This window comes from Falco naumanni, chromosome 17 (assembly GCF_017639655.2).
Source record: "Falco naumanni isolate bFalNau1 chromosome 17, bFalNau1.pat, whole genome shotgun sequence".
NCBI lineage: Eukaryota > Metazoa > Chordata > Aves > Falconiformes > Falconidae > Falco > Falco naumanni.
The window spans coordinates 1,632,670-1,648,308 of NC_054070.1; the positions used below are offsets into that span (position 1 = coordinate 1,632,670).

General features: G+C 57.0%; 1 protein-coding gene across 1 annotated transcript; it reads right to left on the reverse strand.

Moving 5' to 3' along the window:
* Positions 1-4,021: 4,021 nt before the first annotated feature.
* TNNT2 (troponin T2, cardiac type) lies at positions 4,022-15,197 on the reverse strand. The gene is made up of 17 exons (XM_040616565.1): positions 15,100-15,197; positions 12,642-12,689; positions 12,260-12,270; positions 12,118-12,135; positions 10,649-10,705; positions 10,042-10,074; positions 9,489-9,524; positions 9,168-9,189; positions 8,110-8,170; positions 7,853-7,969; positions 7,402-7,479; positions 7,141-7,251; positions 6,643-6,752; positions 6,157-6,247; positions 5,603-5,643; positions 4,909-4,914; positions 4,022-4,278 (listed from the first exon to the last, which is right to left on the reverse strand). The coding sequence occupies exons 2-17, from the start codon at positions 12,677-12,679 to the stop codon at positions 4,230-4,232; spliced, it is 879 nt and encodes a 292-aa protein (XP_040472499.1). The 5' UTR covers positions 12,680-12,689; positions 15,100-15,197; the 3' UTR covers positions 4,022-4,229.
* Positions 15,198-15,639: the final 442 nt, after the last annotated feature.

Genomic DNA, 15,639 nt, shown 5'->3' on the forward strand with positions numbered 1-15,639 from the left:
CAGGATCTGTGCAGCTGAGGCTGACAGCAGGGTGCAAGAGCAGGTGACCAATTCCCTCCAGTGCTCCAAACCTCCCTGAGATCGGTGCCATCCGCTGACCTAGGCACTGCCTGTGACCGCCAAAGCCGCCTTCGCAGGGACTGCTGTTCCTGCAAACCGTCACAGCAGCTTTGGTGCTCAGCACCACTCCAGGTCAGGGTACATGCTGTACCAGTCATGAACCGTATGGATCCAACACCTGGGCGAAGGGCTGATCCCAGCTCCTGCCGGGTCTCAGCACCTCAGTGCTTCTGCCGGTGGCTGCTGCCCTGCACCAAAGAGCACAGTTTACACCCAGGACCTCAGCTGAAACCTGGGCATGAAAGCACATGCAAAAGCCATGATTCAGCTATCACCAGGAAGCTTATTTTCCTTCCACTAAGCACCAATAAAATGCTGCTTCCAGACACAGGTTAAGCCTCTTCCTTTCCGTCCCAGAGCGTCGTTGCCTGCTCTGTCAGCAGGACTTGTCTCACGGACATGGGTCATTGCGTAGATGCTAAACTTGCGGTGCATTAAAGACTTCATTGATGGTTTAAGACATCTGTCGAATCAGCATAAACCTCTGGTGACTTTAACCAATTAAAGGCGATTAATTGATACCTATGAACTAACTGCTATAGGCAGTGATTTACAGGGCTAAGATATTAAACGAAGTAGTTTTATAAGGCATTTAAAAATAATCATTAAAAATTTGCAAACATCAGATGCTTGCACAAACAAATGGACCTGCCCTGCAGGGGAGTGTGCTGAGGAGGGCCATTGCACAGCAGCACGGTGGCTTGGGACTCTGAAGATGAGAGACAACTGATGGCACCAGTGAGAGGTTCCACACCCTCATCTGGTAAGAGACACCGGGCCTGGGAAGCATTTCAGCTTCTAGAGCTGCCGCCACTGTCCCACACTGCAGCTACATCACGGACCACAATGCTGGTAGTGCAGCCACATGCATGACCCTGGCTCCTTGGACATGAGTTGGCCAGGTGGCCCCAGGACAGCAGTCCCAGGCTCTCCCGTGCTGTCCAGAGCATGCCTGGCTAATGTGACCTGATCAGGACATGAGCAGGCTGTTTCCATCTGTAGCTGCAGGTGCAAGACCAGGCTGTTGCTCTACAACATCTGTATTGCTCTGTGGCTTTGCCTCTGGGAGTGGTCCCAGGTCTTGAGTAGGCAGAGCAGAGCATGAGGCTGCCTTACACACAGCTCTGGTTTAGCACAACCACAGCCCAAAACATCAGCTCAGTGTTTTACCAGCACCTTCTTGGTAACAAATGCATCCTCTTCTGCATCCTTTCTGCTGCCCGGGGACAGTGGTACCCTGGGGAGGACCCTGGCAGGGGGCTGCATTGACAGACCATGAGGTGCACATGCTGGTGGGACCTGGGCACAGGTCTGCTGCAGCCTGGGCTCATGCAGCAGTGCTGGGACACCCGTGCTGAACACCAGAGGCGGTGGTCTTGCACCCCAGGCTGGCAGCAGCATCTGGAGCTTTGAACTCTGGCCAGCACATTGGCACCACGCCGGGGAAGGCAGAGGCCCCCTGTGCCACCCTGCACTATAGGACACGAGCCCTGCATCGCACCCATCAGCACGCCCCCCTCACTGCAGCACCTGCCAGCGTCTCCGCAGAGGAGCCGAAAGACCTGGCAGGCTGCACTGCGCAGGCTGTGCGGGACACGGCCTGACCCCTGTCCTGCACTTTGGCGGAGACACCACAATGCACTTAAGCAGACGCTGTTTTCACGTGCTGCGCTGCACAGGGGGCTGCTCCTCAAAGGATCACAACATGCAGGATGTGTACGTGCTATGGCAGGAGATGCTGTTCCTCTGCCACATGCTAGAGGATGCTACACCTCATCACTCCTGGGAAGATGCCCTGCTAGGAGAGGGCAGAGCTCTCTACCATGCTCCAGAGGATACTGGTGCTTTCATCTGGCATGCAGAGCTCCTACTGCCCATGGGGACACCGAGACCACACAGCAGTGCTGCAGGACACTAGTAGACTGCAAATCTCCACAACGACATGACACTGCCAGGCTGTTAACCCTGCACAGCCCTCCAAAATTTGCTGCCAGGGGTCCCTCACTCTGCACTGCGCAGCAGCGTGGCTGGTCCCTGCCTGCTGCACCAACCTAAGGCTCATCCACTTGCAAAACACGTGCTACGCGTGGCAGGATGGGGACAGCACGCCTGCCCACCAGAGCTGCCCTCCCAACCCACAGCACCCACAACACCGTGCCATTGCAATCGTCACTCAGCCCATGCAACACTTGGGATGATGCCAGCACCCTGTAAGGTCCCAGAGTGCTCCACCACGTCCCAGAGGGTTTCTGCACCCTGCACCACACGCTGCCATGCCCGCTCACAGTGGGAAGCCACGGACACCGGTGGGAGAGGGAGCAGGGGAGGGTCAGTGGCAGGGCTGGGCGCTGACTCAGCTGTTCTGGCATGGCTGTGCCACTGAGCACCGGGTGCAGGGAGGGAGGTGCTGGGTGGGGAGGCAGCGGGCAGGTTTCGGCCCCGGCGCGCAGGGAACCGGGCTGGCGGGGGGCCAGCACGCTGCCGAGACAGGCAGCACTGTGGGAAGCAGGGAGTGCCTCCGTACCCCCACCCTGGGCGCTGCCAGCCCCGCAGGGACAGGCAGAACGGCTGCAGTGCCTCTGCGGCACCGGGCACCAGCACTGGCAGGGCCCTGCCTTTGCCTGCCAGGAAGGTTTTGAGGGTGGACCTTCAGAGCCTGGGAAAAGGCATTTCCAGGCCAGATGTAGTTTTCTGCCCCAAGTGCTCCTCTCACTTGGGGCCACACGTCAGGCATGCTGGAAATGTCATTTGCTGGACCTTCGCTCAGCCAGCCTTGGGATATTTCATGTCCCGGCACTGCCACCCTCCCCAGCTCTCCCTCTTTGTCCCAATAAGGGACCACATTCATCCTTCCACGCCTTGTTTTTCAGGAGGTGAGCGATAAGGGGCTGGTTGCCCACCACTTACTGCCTCACAGAAGCTGATGCTTCCCAGAGCCTTGTTCACCAAAGCCTGATGGCATCTGTTGAAGCAGGCAAAATAAATCGCCATCCAACAGGCAGTACAAGAGAGAAACCTGCAGGGTGCCCCTACACCACTGGGGCTGCTGCACAGACAGGCAGCCCCAGCAAGAGAGGAGACAAAATGCCTTGCCAAGGAACAAAAAGCCTTTGAAGATCCATCATCCTGTGCATCCATCCTCCCTCACTGCTCTGACGCTGTTTAACAGTAGCACGGGACAGCTTGCCCCAGGAAATTGTAGTGCAAGCCTAGTGTCTTCTGCTGGCTGACAGTCCAGATCCACGAACCAGGAATGCCTGGGATTATGCAGCTGACGTGTCCCCATGGGCATTGCCTGTGGGACTGTGCTACGGAGATGCCTACAGCCAGATAAAAAAGATCTGCACCCCTGAAAGGACAAATAAAAGGTCTGTCCATACTGACTTATGTCTTCATTTCATGCTGTCAGAAACACACAGAGAAGGCAATCACAGTTGGTCTTGGCCCTTTAGGAAGAGGTGGAAATAAAAGTGAAAATGGCCTGGAAGCAGAGTTTGTGACTGTTTGTCATGGACCCAGAGGCTTGGAAGCAGTGCCCCTAGCCATGCTGTCCCACAGGACCAACCCTGACACTGAGAGGGGGACTCTGGTACAGCAAAAGCAGGAACTAAACCGGCCATAACTAGGATTGCCCCAAACTGCAGGAGGAAAAGCAGGTCTGTTACAAAACCTCCCTAGGACTGCAGGTGTAAAACGCTGTGAGGTAAGGGAACATGTTATTCGGGAGGTCCTGGTGGTTGCTGCATCCTCTTGTACCCCAGGGAGCAGGCACACAATTGCACTTGCTCAGCCGAGCTCTGCTGAGACTTTCCTGTGCCTGCTTCCTCTGGGCTTAGAGCTTCAGGATGGAGACAACACCCGCACCCCCTCACCGTTCTCTTTATTTACAGACACAACATCACCTGGTGGTGTGGAGATGAGAAACGGCACCTTGCGAAGCATCTGCCCACCCAGACAGCACTGTGCCTGCAGCAAGGTCTTTGCAAGCTCCATGCGGTGGGAGGGCAGGTGGGTGCACGGTGTGGGCTCCACGACGTGGGGAAGCCATCTGGTCGACCGAAAGGCAACACACTTCCCCGTGGCTGAGCCTCCTTTCCCTTCTGAGTCATCTATTTCCACCGGCCCCCCACCATGGTCTTCCCACGGGCAGCCTTTGACCTAGAAGAGAAGTAGAAAAAGCATTAGTGACCATGAAAAGAGGGACAAGGTGGGTGCCATCAGCAGCCCTGCAAAGAGGACTAAGCTGTCTCTGGTTGATGCTCACTGCCCTGGCAGGAAGGTCTTCAGTGGCTCCAGGAAAAAACCTGGGACCTGAGTCAGCCTGTGTGTTTTGGGACTCTATGGGAACAGGCTCATGCAGTTTGCCAGGTGTTTCTAAGGACCCCCAATCCCTTTCCCCTTTCTCCCTCCTAAGGATCCTTCAAAGAAGCATCGACGAGTTGGATCTCCAGTCGCAGAGGGTGAAAAACAGCTGCAGGATCCTTTTCCCAAGAACCAGAAGCTGTGAAGCTGTTAGCCAGGACCCCCCACATCACTCTCCTCAACCAGCATCAGGGGAACAGGCACTGCTCTGGCCGTGGGTGAGCAGAGAGGAGGCTGTAGCGGCTCGAGGAGGACAGTGAAGGGCATTTCTGGCACATGATTCTGAGAGTCACCAGCGCAGCTTTGGCTGCCAGTCCTTGGCATTGCCCCCTGCCTCAGCCCTGCTGCTAGCCTGATGTCAGCCCCGGCGCCCATGCAGCACACATGCAGTGGGAGACACAGCACTCAGGGGATGCCTGTACTCACCCTTTGCTGCAGTAACAGGCCATGTTGGGGCAGAAGAGAAGAAAGGTTTGGTGTAAGCGGGTGGGAGATGCTGCTACCCTACACACGGGGCAGGCTGAGCACCTCTCATTTGAGATGGCAGCGTGGGATAGGGATGTGAGAGCAGCATGGTGCTCCTGAGAGTGCTGGTTAAACACCCACTGCCACCCTCCCACAAAGGGTCCTCCAGTCCTGTGCAGGGAACATGGGCATGGGGACAGGCTCCCTGGACCCTGCGGGGCTGCACAGCTCCCACAGCCCATGGGATTTCCCCTCCTACACAAGCTGGGATCTCCAGCACCTTCCCTGAGATGCTGGGCAGAGCCACTGCAGGGGTGGGGGCAGCTGAGCTGGCAGGACCCTGCAGGACACAGGCCTCTTGCAGAGGGGGGATCTCCCTGGGCTCCATCCCCATCCAGGGTCTCTGGGGCAGGGGGAATCTGGTGGAGGCGGGAGGCAATGGGAGCAGGGCAGTGTGGACTGGCATCCCCGGGCCAGACCTGCAGGTCCATGACCACCAGCTGCCAGTGAGACCAGAGGCAGGAGTGGGAAGGGCAGGAGGTGGCTCTGCCAGTGTGCAGAGGAGCCAGGAGATACACAGGGAGGGAACTGGGGACAGGGAGCTGGAAGGGCAGGAGGCATCAAGGAAGGATGCTCAGCCTGCTCGGGGACTTACACTTTCTGGTGGTCACTAACGCGGTTTCGGAGGACGTTGATCTGCAAGAGAAACACAGGCAGATGGTGAAACTTGGCAATATTCCCTATGCCTGGCCAGGGATGAGGGTCAGGGCGAAGATGTGTCACTGCTCTCTCTTGCCAGGCTTTTAGCACCGGGCTGTGATGTGCAGCACAGCAGGAAGCCTATTGCAGTGCAAAGCACCTGTCCCCAGGAGCAGGGAGGTCACAGGGCCACCACACAGCCCCTGTCACCAGCTGCCACATCTTCCAGCACTTCACAGCTGTGTGCTCAGCCTCGCCAGTGTGGCTGGGAGAGATGGTTTGATCCTGGTGCATCTCCAAAAGGGAGGCAGATGTGGCTTTGCTTTTAGTGGTTCTGCAGAGCCTCCTGAGCGTTCGTCACCCCAGGTACCGTGTGGGGCAGAGCCCTGTCCTGACGCAGCCACAGCCTCCCCAGCACAGCCCCCACAGCCCCCTGCATCTCGCAGCGGGGAGCAGGAGCAGCCAGGCACGTGGCGGGTGGGCAAGCTCAGGGAGGACCTCACAGCTCACCTCATACTTCTGCCGCTTGAACTTCTCCTGCAGGTCAAATTTCTCAGCCTCCAGGTCACGGATGGTTTGCCACAGCTCCCTGGCCTTGTCCCTGCGGGCAGAGCAGCTGCTGTCAGTGCAGGGGCGGGACGTGGCTGATGGGGACCCCGCTGCGGGGGACAGGGCGGTGTTGCCACCACCTCGCCCGCTGCCCCAGGATGGGACTCTGCCGGCTCCGTGCCAGGCGGGATGCCACAGCCGGCGGCGATGCCAGCCCACGCGTGGACCAGGGACACGCAGGTGCCACACCTGTGAGCGTGGCTCCCCCTGACGGCCGTGCCGCCTGGCAGCGGTGGCCCGGCAGAGCCCGTGTCCCCGCGGGGCATCACAGCCCCCTCCCAGCCGTGCCATCGCCACCCGCCAGCCCCCGGGCAAGGGCCCTGCCCGGCAGGGGGGACCCAAAGCAGAGCTCCCACCCTGGACACCCCTCCTGCAGCCTGTGCTCACCTCAGCTTGTCTTCGTTGAGGTGGTCGATGTTCAGGGGCTTCCGCCGTTCGCTGAGGATCTTCTTCTTCTTTTCCCGCTCTGTTTGCTTCTTCCCACCCTTTTTCTCTGACTGAGGACACCGTCAGTCCGCCGGAGGGAAGGAAAGCTGCCCAGCCTTTGCTCCACCCCTACCCCCAGTTCAGCACCCTCAGCTTTTGGGACTCCAGAACCACATGAGGTCCCCGAGGAAAGTCTGGCAATAGCAGACAAGACCCCCCCGCAGCTCCTGCCCCTGCGGTGGGGCTGGACCAGCCCTGGCCAGCACCTGCAAAGCAGAGCTCTGGGCTCACTTCGGCCCTCCGACCGCCGCTGCGGCCCAGGGCACTGCCCTGCCTCCTGCTCACAGGAGCCACGTCTGCCAGCACCGGGGACACGCTGTGCTGGGAGGCCAGCCCGAGGCCGAGCCCTTCCCGGGAGCACCAGCGGCTTCGTTGCATCCACCCGGGGTAGGATCACACCTTCTGCATGTAGCCTCCAAAATGCAGCATGTTGGACAAAGCTTTTTTCTTCCGCGCTTCCTCCTCGGCCTTCTTCCTTGCCTCCTCTTCCTCTTTGCGAGCTCTTTCTTCCTGCCGGGGTCAGAAGCGGGTCAGGAGCGGACAGTCAGAGACCTCACGGACCGGCTCGCACGCCACACACAGCTCGTGCTCCCACGTGCTCCGCGGCCGGGCTCGTGCCAGCCGAGCCAGCCCCAGCGCCCCGTCCCTGGGGACACTCACGGCCATGCGGGCTTGGCGCTCCTTCTCTCTCTCGCTGCGAATCCGCTGCTGCTCTGCCCTCTCCGCTCGCCGCTGCTCCTGCACAAGGAGAGGATGTTGGCTTGGACACTCCAGGGAATCTGCCTCCTCTCTGGCCCTAGGGACGCATCCCTGACCCCAAAAGCCCTGAGAGCCCCAAGGGCAGATCTGCTGCTCCCGTGTCTCCCGAGGGAGCTTGTGGAACAGTGACCTGGGGGAAGGTGCCTCTCCGTCAGGCACCGCAGCAGCCAGACCAGACCAGGCTTTCCCCAGGCACGGGGGTACAAAATCTGGCTCAACGTCCCGGGCTCTGTCCTGCAGGGACATGGGATGTCTCAGGTTTTCCTGTCAGGACTGTGGGGAAAGGATGCAGCTGCGTGCCCACAGGGGAGAGGGTGGCAATAGCGATGGAAGGGGAAGGCTGCAGACGTACAATCCTGTCCTTGAGGGACATGAGCTCCTCTTCCTCCTTCTTCCTGCTCTCAAAGTGGGCTTCGATAAGGGCCTGCAGCTCATTCAGGTCCTTCTCCATGCGCTTGCGGTGGATGTCCTGTACCAGATAGGAAGAGCAGCAACAGCTGCACTCCCCACGGGTGAAGCCCTCCAGGGATGCAGAGCTGCTGGGCACAGACTTGAGCAGCAGTGTGGGGGGGTCCCCCACCAGGGATGGACACCGAGTGCACTACTTACATCAAAATCCAGTCTCTCACCATCTGGGATTTTGGGAGGCACCAGGTTTGGCATGAAGACCCTGCAAGTGAAGGTGAGCAGGAGGATGGTGAGCCTGCAGCAGGTACCTGGGACAAGACAGCACCTTTTGGCCATGCACTGATCTACCCAGACCTCCTCTCCAAGCCTCACAGTCCCCAGGGATGCAGAGTGAGCACATTTTGAGGGCAGGGAAGTGTAATGCTGCTTGCTGGAGGTTGCCAGCTGGACAGCCTCAGAGGAAGACCTCTGGCATTCCCGGGAAGTACTCCAAGGCGCCCACATGGTTGGAATAACTCTGTAAGCTGCAGGCAATTTGGCCACAACCGTTTGCCAGGTACCCTGGGACTGGCAGCCACCCCATTGCTCACCCAAAAGAGCACAGAAGAACTGTGTGCTCCAGTGTGATCTGGCACAGGGAGCTGGAAACCAGCCTCTCATCCTCTGTGAGCTTGGGGGAGGCCAGGAGATGCTCAGTAGGGGCACATAAAGATGTAAAGGGATGTAGAGGTTGCAGCTGAGGACAGATCTGCCTCCCACACCTCAGCATCCCTGGGGTCCACGAGGACCCGCAGGTTCCCGGCAGTGGATCATTGCCTCATTCTTTCAGACAGGTGCTCCTGTCCCTGGGGTGCTGGCACTCATGCAAATGCATGTCTTATGCCAGCCATGGCCAGGACCATACTGCAGAAGAAAGGCCCTGGCTGTGCCATGGACTACATACCCCCGACTAGGGTGCACACAATTTTTTTCCAGCTGCAGGGCTACAGGGCAGCTAGGCTTCCCCCAGGGAGCACACAAAATGCTTCAAAACTGCCAAAAGACCTCATTCTCAGGATCCCCTTCATATTCCATGTTTATCTGCCTGTTTCTCTCCCTTCTTCTCTCCATGTCCCAGTCCCACCCTGCCTTCATGCTTCTGAGGCCTCACTGTCCCATGCCCTTTCTGGATCATGGTGTTAAGCCCATCACATGGAGCCTCTGCCCTGGCACAGCTCCTAGGTCAGACCTTGCACCAGAGAAAATGCACTGACACTTACTTGGGTTTTGGCTTCGATTCACCTGCAGGTCCACAGGAGCAGGAGAGAAGGACAATGTTAGTGTTGCAGGGGCATTTGCTTTCACGCCTTGACCCAAAAGCCACAACACTAAGCCAAGCTACCCCTCTACCCCAGCAACACAGGCTGCATTGTGGATCATCCTCCAGCAAGAAGGTGTGCAATGGGGTGTCTGTCTGTGTACCAAAACCCAAGATGCATGTTGATGCTCCTGGCTGAGCAGAAAAGCATTTGGTGCCTCCTTACACAGGTGAAGGGGACAGTCCCTCCCACCCCAGAGAGGACTGAGGATGGATACTTCACCTTCCCCAGGCTCCTGCTCTCGGTCCCCCTCTCCACCTGCAGAAAACACAAAGTTTTGGCTCCCAGAGGCCAGCCCTGCCGCGCACCCTGCCCATGGACACAGCGGGGTGGTTCAGCCAGGCTGTTCCCCTCTGCCTCACGTTATCCCCACTGCAAAACCCAGCCTCATCCCTCCAGGATGAACAGGGAGAGAGCAGGTCCCTTACAGACATCCCTCGCTCACAGACAGACCAGGAGAGCCCCAGGTCCTCTCTGGGAGGAACCCAGCAAGTTTTGCAAGAGCTCAGGCTGCAAAAGCAGTAGTACTACCCTCTCCTTCTCTATTTTGGGTGCATTTCTTACCTAGGCAGCACAAAGCCATCCCTCCCACAGGTCTCCTGCTGCCCCAGCCCTGGCAGAGGACAGGGCCAGGGCAGCTCTGCACCATTTACAGCAGATTCTCTCTCTTCAGCAGCAAAACACCAAAAACCCCGTTACAAGGACCCAGTGTCTTGGGGGACTGGGGATCAGGACTGAAATGGCCCAGACCATCTCTCCTCTGTTCCTGCTTTACCTTCTCCTGGTCCTTTCGTTTCATCTTCTTGTTCTGTTTCAAAAGCAATGGGGAGAATATGAGCATCCACGGGTGAGGGCAGCCATGTGCCCCCAGCACAGAGGGTCCCAGCATCCTCCTAACTCAGGCAGCACGGCTGGGATCTGAGCCTGCCCTACCAGCCACGACAGCACAGGGACACACATCAGGCAGCCCTCCAGAGAGGTCCCATGAGGTCCAGTGCCCTTTCAACAGTAAGACACATCAAAGCATGACCCCCGCTCTGGAAATCCCCCCTCTAGGGCAACAGGGACCTCTTGGTGGAACAGGCTGAACTCATTTCTGGCATTATTTCAGAGTGCTGGACACAGGCTGATCAGCACCCAGCAGAAAACACCATTATCCTCATGCTTGCAGGGCCAAGGCACTCAGTAGATCTGGAAAGGGCAGTTCAGTTTTGACGCTTTCTTACTGGAAACCACAGAGACGGGGCAGAGCTGCCCCTCTGTGCTGCTGGCCCACGGCCATAGACCTTGCTGGGGCACCCCAGACCCTGCTGGGCACCTCAGCGAAGCAGAGCATAGCTCCAGCCGAGCCACGGCAGCTCACTGGTGAAGCCACCACTCACCTTCTGCCTTCGTTTCCTCTGTCTTCTCCTCCTCCTCCTCTACTTGTTCTTCCTGACCTGTGGGATAATGGGCAGCGTGAGTCGGGCACCTGCCACTCCCGCTGGCTCCCCACGGACCCCGGATCAGGACAACTGTGGCACGGAGCCGGCCGAGAGAGAGACCCGAGGAGATGTGACCGCAGGAGAGAAGCAGCGGCTCGGGACTTCACTCTAACCTTTACCTGAGGGCTGGTCTCTGCTTGGGCAGAGCAAAAATAAAATTAAAGGCTTTATAGCCACCTCCAGGTTTGTCCCTCATGCACTCCCATGCTATCATGCTCTTACACCCCACGATGGGGGCAGTGATTTCTATTGCTCTCCTCTAACCAGTGAAGAATAAGTCTGGCTGGCATTAGAGAAAGTGCCTCCGGCACCTGCAGCCTTGTTTATGGCACTGCTGGAGCATTTTTCCACTGGAGGGAGCAGTATCCCCACGAGAGTCCTCCACTGGAGTCAGAGCGATGCTGGGATCCACAGGTCCTGGGAAGACTTGTGGTCCCACAGCAAGACAGAAGGAAAGAAAAAGAAGATAGCAAACCACGAGTGCATGTGGCTGGTAGATGTAAGGAGAGAAGCCACAGACAGAGGAGCAGATACGCAGAGCGCAGCAGGGCGGGAAGGGGGGAGTGCAAGAAGCAAGAGAGAGAAGTGGAAGAATGAAAGAAAACCATTTCCCAACCAGGGAGAGGCAAAAGACACACCGACCCACGACATATTCACAGCAGCAGTGGAGAGATGAAATAAAGAAAGGTGCAATAACTACCGTCGTCTTCCTCTATCCATTCTTCCTCTTCTGGGCCAGGGAGGAGGGAAAGGAATAAGTGCAGAAGTTAGTGGGACGCCATAAAGCTGTGGAGTGTAGCTATGGGCTGCATGAGATGAGGACTAGCACGGCAGTGGCTTCCCCTTTGTTCTCTCTTTGCTTTTAATGTCCAGGGTGTTTTGCCGTGCAGCAGCCCGGGCAGTGCCCAGAAGCAACAAGAGGCTCAGCAAAACCCAGCTCCCCAGCCCAGCCCCAAATGCGCAGCCCAGCTGCGTCCCAGGGTGCCTGCACACGCCATGGGGCTTGCTCCTCCGCCAGCCTGAGGCAGCTGGAGGTTTGTGCCTGAGCATCATTAATGTACATAATTCAGCTGAGGCTCCAGCTCCCGTCGAGTTACTGGGCTCACACCTCTGCCAGCACCCGAGTCCAGCATTTCCACCTACTTGGAGTCAAGGGATCACTGGCAAAAGAGACCCTCAGAAAGTTCAGACTGGTTTTGATCCTACTGATGTTTCAGGGGGAGAAATCTAGACGCAGTCTCATCTGCCTTTCCTGGTCATGATTTGCCCATTGCTGTCGAGGAGCTTATCACCACAACCCACCAAGCAAAACACTGAGCCAACAGCACTCGTCTCTAGGTCCTTGCAACAGCCGGTGAGACACCTACCTTCCTCCACGTACTCCTCTTCACAGCGCACACGTGTGCATGGGGGAGAGGGAAGGGAAAGAAGACACAGGTTATTGAAGTTGCTCTGGTGATTTTTTAGCTTCATCCTCAGGGCAGCCGCAGGTGCTCTGCATCCTCTTACCTTCCTGCTCCCTGCAAACCAAAACATAGGTTTGCAGAGTTACAGCGGTGCGCTGCAACGGGGCACGTGTGTCCACCAGAGAGGGCAAAGGGGAACTGGGAACCTCCTCAGGACTGGCCCCCTTTTCTCTAGCAATGGGCAATGACTGCTGGGCAGCGTGCCATAAGGTGGCAGTGGGGATGGGACAGGACCCTAACGCAAAACTCCCCACTGCTGGGGGTCTCGGCACTATGGCAGCAGTGGTGGCAGGGTGGGGGACCTCATGCTGGGATAATGACAAGAGCCAGTGACCCCTGAACAGCACCTCTAAAGAATACCACAACCCTGTGGGGAAAGTAGGAATAAAAGGGAAAGAAAGGGTGTTTACAAACACACCACTTACTGGTCATATTCTTCAATGACCTCTTCAGAGTCCGACATCCCTGGTTATCTAGCAGAATTCAAGGCAGATTGGAAAAAGCGAGTTAGGAGCTGAGATAAGGGCAAGCACAGCCTGTCCTCCAGAACCCACAGAGATGCTGCGCCTCTCCAAAGCACTTGGAGCTTCGAGCTGGCCCCAGCCATGCTGTGACAGCATTATCTCAGCAGAGATAAGGCCCCCGCCTCCCCTCCTGTCCCAGGATCACAGCTCGCCCCAAATAGGAGACAGGAGATTAGGCACAGCCTCATGCAACACCGATAACTGCTGCCAGGAGCCATGTCCAGGACACGCAGCTCCCCTCACCTCAGCCATCTCAGGGCGCTGCGTTTGCTCAGGACACAGGAAAACAGCCCAATTATAACGCTCAGCCTGTATTGCTTCCTGACTATTCTTAGCTTGGTTGGGATATAGAAACTTGCAGGGATGTCCCGTTATCTCAGATTTGCAGCCCTGCACAAGCCACAGCACGAGATCTCAGTGAAACCTCCCAGCCCAGCCCTCCAAGTGCGGAGCGTGCTCTGGAAAGGGGCATTTCTCTCCTGGTCCTGGCCCTGAGACAGAGGTTAGTTAAAAGGAATGGAAAAAAAAAAAAAAAAAAAAAAAAAAAAAAAAAAAAAAGGAAAAAAAAAAAAGCCTGATTTAGCAATAGGGCTAATAACTCTGCAGAAATGGCTATGCTCACCTTCCCAGCACACCCGTGTCTCTCCCAGCTGTGGTCAGGAGGACCTCACTCAGCATCCCACCCATCCAGCTTCCACCCACTGCTCCGCAGCAAGGTCTGCACAGACTAGCCCCATGATCAGCCTCAGCTCTGGGCATCCCGGAGCAGCCCTGAGCATCAGCCCCAGCCCCTGTACAGCCTGTCCATTGCTCGTGTTCACGCCAGACCTCAGCAAAGCTGAGATGCAGCAGGACAACGCAAGGCAGCTCTAGAAATAACCCCCATGTGCTAAACCACCTGTTCCCAGAGCAGCGCCGCTTCACTTCTCCTCCTGCCCGATGTCTGGGAACAACTGGTCCTTGTTACATCTGTTGAGCATTTATTACCCAGGAAGGGTAGGACAGGCTTCGGGATGGCTTATTCAAGATGCTGAATCCAGGACTGGAATCCACAGGCGTGGGGAGGACACGTTACAGGAGGGATGCCTCCACATACCAGTGGCTCCCAGGGGCTGTCAAATCTCACTTCTGAGCAATGACTCAGAAGGTGCTTTTTGGAGACAAATGAAGTCAGAACTCAGCCCCCTCTGCCTCAGGTTCACTGCCTGCTTCTGCCGTCATTGTTCCCTTCCCTCTAATGTTCCCTCCTTTGGCAGCCCCCCAGCACCATCCCCTTGATCCCCACTCCCCCTCGAACATCAGTTCTTAGCCCGACTTTTCCCCAAGGTCAGCATGGTCCTGCTACCTCGAGTTTGGTCAAAGCATTTACGTGGCCTCTGAGCACCAGAGATTTCACATGATCCTCTCACAACACAAGAGCGAAGGCTCCCTCCTGGCCATGAGAGTGCAAACATGCACTTGTGGAAGCTTATTTCCACATTTCCATCTACCTCCTCTCTCATACATCACTAGCTCCCACAGAGTATTTGCTGAGGAGCAGCATCAAAACCAGGACTGTTAGGGGGGGTACACAATGAAAAAAAGTGCCCCTAGGAAATATTTATCCATCCTGTGCACAGAAACAGATAAACCTTTATCACTAAAACTTTGAAATCTTGTTTTGAAAGAATTTAGAGAACGCAGCAGATTTATTACAGTTACAGAAGAAACATTGCGCGTATTACTGACTGCAAAACAACTTCCATCATTTGCTGTGTCTTAAATAATCCAGATATCCCTCCCAGTCCTTAAAATCCCCCTGTCCATTAGCCCAGGCCTAGCTGGTCACACCTCTGGGGCTGAGTTACTCCTCCACACTTCACAGGCTCTGCTTTCCTCCAGACTACACACACACGGAGCTCTCATTTCCCAGCATTTGCTCCGGTGTGGGTCATGTTGCTGCTCCCTTCTTGCCTGGCAAGGCCAGACCACGCACAGGAGCATCCCACCTCTAACTCCTCCATGGGCTGCCAGGCTGGCCCGACTCTCCCACAGGCATCGCATCCCTCCCATCCCCTCCAGAGGCTCAGGAAACAGGGATTGATGAGATGCCCCTGGAACCAGGGCAGCCAAAATCTTTCTCAGCTGCCTTGGCACACATCGGGATGGTCCAAAAGGCATCGGGCAAGTTGCAAACACAACCCCCCTGGAGAGGGTCCTGATGCTTTATCCGTGGGAATGCCTTCATGACAGAAATACATCCCAGCACAAGCAGCTGTGGGGGACCAGCAACCGAGCCAAATCACTTCTGGGTCCTTAACAACTGCCCTTCCACAGAGCATCCTACGCCCCAGCGTGCATCCTGCCGCCCCAGCCTTACCTCTGCCGCGGGTGCCGGTGAGATCCGGGGGAGCGGAGGGGAAGGCAGCGGGCGTCTGGGAAATGCTCTTTGTGGGCAGGAGGATTTAAGGGGGCTCCAGCGCCCACCCCGGGGCGGGCAGCGCCAGGAGGAATGTGCCCGGCGCCCAGCGAGGAATGCAACACTTGTGAGCTGCTATTTCGGCAGCCACAGCCCCGGCCCCTCCACCGCTCCCCCTTCCCCCCCCAGGAGCCCATATAAGCCCAAGCTATTGTGTGGCCTCAGAGATTTGCTATTTTAAACCCTCCGGACTGAGATACACAAGTGCCCGAGGGGCTGACACAAGCCAGCCAGCTGTCACTTTCTAGGTCTGGGGACGCTGATATGGCAGCACTGCCAGGAGCAGAGGACCTGACCCTCCATCGCAGCCCCCAGCCCAGGCTCACTCAGCTACTGCGCCGAGCCCAAGATGCTGTAATGAGAAGGGAGGAGTCTCAAGCTGCTTTTAGCTGTCCTTTTTGGTTTTTTAATGTGTCCTCAGGACACGTTTGTCTAGGAATT